The following is a 2316-nucleotide window of genomic DNA, read 5'->3' as shown; positions in this document are numbered from 1 at the left end:
GCTCTTCTCCCGACTGGTTTCGGCAAGAGTGTGATCAATCGATTGGCTTGAGCCTGGCTTGTGGTTGTGTTTTCGTCGTCGCTCTGTTAGTACGTCATATGCTTCGTTGATCTGATTGGTTTATTTGGCCCGTCTATCACCAACATAGGCCAATCAGCTAACCAGTATTTTCGCCACTTCCCAAAATTACTTCAACGGAAGGTTTCCAGATGGATATGAGGAGCTAATCCATCTGGGGGAGTCAGGTTAGCTCAATGTCACATCATGTGGCGATAGCTGACTTTCCTACTTGTATTTCCTCAGAGCTCTTGCAGCAGTGAGGAGTTGTCTACCCCGACATGCAGAGTCAGTATTTTAATTCCTCCGTGCGTCCCCCATTCTGCTCTGTTGTCTCCCGCTATCTTGTCCTTGATGCAACAATTGGCTCGACCAATAGGATGAAGGGATTCTGGATCGTTACATATCTGCTGTCAGCTCATTGGTCACAACGCAGGACAGGGATGGGAACAAGTTTACCGTAAGTTTTGTATCTAATGTGTCCTTGTTCTTCTTTTTCCATATTTTTCTTGCTCTCAGAGTAATACGGGACAAAGTGCGTTCCTTTTCCACTAAATACGGGACAGGTATTTCTATTTCTAAATACTGAAAGATTCCTTTTTTCAAGGGACGGTTGGCAACCCTAACAGCAGCACCTGATTAACAGCTGGTATAAACATCTCTCAATGGTGACGTCAGAGGGAAAACACTGCTGGAGCTAGCTTAGCATGCTATAATGGAGATGGGTGTGATGATTGTTCCAGAACATCTAGTCTGGAATCAGCTGGTATGGTTGAAGCATCAGCCAGTTTAAGCTCGGGAGAGGGTAGTGATTCTGAGGGATATAGAAGCATCATAGCTTCCAGGTCAGACCCATCCAGAGCGCAGCAGGCTAGGCTAACTGCACCGTGACGTCACCGCCAGTAGATGGCAGGAGGGAGGGGTTACTATATGGGCAAAAATGGCCGCTCCCAGACTCGAGACGAAAACTATTGTTTTTATTTCTTAACTGATTAACGCTAAAGTCATTAAATCGTTTTGGGTATAAATAATGATCCATTGATTATTCCTTGCTGGCCGAACTTTTCCTTTAAAGATCGGGAATCGTAATCTGCCAGAAACCTGTAATCTGTGCAGCCCTACTTCCTGCTATAGGATTTTTGTTGAACTGGATTTCATATGGTTTTATTTTTAGGTTTGACTTTTGGAGGTGGGCGCCGAACCACAACACCAGAACTACCCGTGGATAAATATAACTGCATGTTTTTGTTTCTCAGATCATTTCTGGTTTAAATATTAGCTTATTTGTCCACATTTAGCTCCACCTGATCCATTCGACCTTAACATATCAAACCAATGAGCAGCAGAAGGTCGCTGAAGCTTCAGCATCCATCTCACCATATTTGATGTGAGGCTGGCAGGTTTCCTCCGTGCGTCTGGCTGCTGTCAGGGTGGAGCTGACCTCTCCTCTGTAGGACGCACATGCAGCTGCACAGCCACAAACAGAGGAACAGTTCACACAAAGCCATGAGCTCCATCAGCAGCTCACACCTGATGTTACCTGTCATGCACTGACACTGCTCTCCCACACAGAGGCGCTGCAACTTCTGCTGCTGACCAGAGAACTGCTTGGTGCACAGGCTGCCTGGAAAACAGACCCACTGGATCACTGGGTTTAGTGGGAGCATGTGGAGAGAGTGCTGCCTGTTTCTGGTTATGAGTGACAGATCAGATCAAGTCCATCATATCTTACATTTGACCAAAGATTAAAGAAAAACACCGCATCACTGAAACGGAACAACTACATCTCCCAGCATTCACTGCAGGCCGTGACGCTCACCTTTGTCTGCAGGTTCTGTGACGGTTAACAACGACACTGTGGCGCCGACCACTTTGAACCTGGTTCTGACCCGAAATCCGACACAGAGGAAGATCTCTGAGGGAACCTGAACATTTGGAGAAATCAATCAGCTTCCTGATAGTTGCTGCTATCCGGCAGCCTCAGACATAGCCACGGCTACTCAATGCCAGCTTGGTCAGCAATGACCTCAGTGCCCCCCACCCCCAGGGAACAGAGAAGAGACAATAAAGGAAACACCTGGACCCAGACAGGTACTCACGGACTCCATCTGGATGATGATGGTGTCTCCTTGGAGCTCATAGTGGGAGATGACTGGATCCTCTGTTTCCATGAACTGAGGAGGACCAGGAAGAAAAGCTCAACAGAAAGTCAACAAGTTCTGATAAAATCCGATTTTTAACAAGAAACATTCAGAGGGA

The 2316-nt window shown here is 46.7% G+C and overlaps 1 protein-coding gene across 1 annotated transcript in view; it reads right to left on the bottom strand.

Moving 5' to 3' along the window:
* The window catches only part of c5 (complement component 5), a 30092-nt gene that overhangs the window by 4396 nt on the left and 23380 nt on the right, over nucleotides 1–2316 (bottom strand). Inside the window, exons 34-37 of the mRNA XM_015395258.1 lie at nucleotides 2157–2231; nucleotides 1877–1982; nucleotides 1598–1681; nucleotides 1435–1524 (exon numbers count right to left, since the gene is read on the bottom strand). Of these exons, the coding sequence (XP_015250744.1) occupies nucleotides 1435–1524; nucleotides 1598–1681; nucleotides 1877–1982; nucleotides 2157–2231 (355 nt within the window). The remainder of the gene's footprint in view (nucleotides 1–1434; nucleotides 1525–1597; nucleotides 1682–1876; nucleotides 1983–2156; nucleotides 2232–2316) is intronic.

This window comes from Cyprinodon variegatus, unplaced genomic scaffold, assembly GCF_000732505.1.
Source record: "Cyprinodon variegatus isolate N-32 unplaced genomic scaffold, C_variegatus-1.0 Scaffold732, whole genome shotgun sequence".
NCBI lineage: Eukaryota > Metazoa > Chordata > Actinopteri > Cyprinodontiformes > Cyprinodontidae > Cyprinodon > Cyprinodon variegatus.
This window is presented reverse-complemented; position numbering and strand designations above follow the sequence as displayed.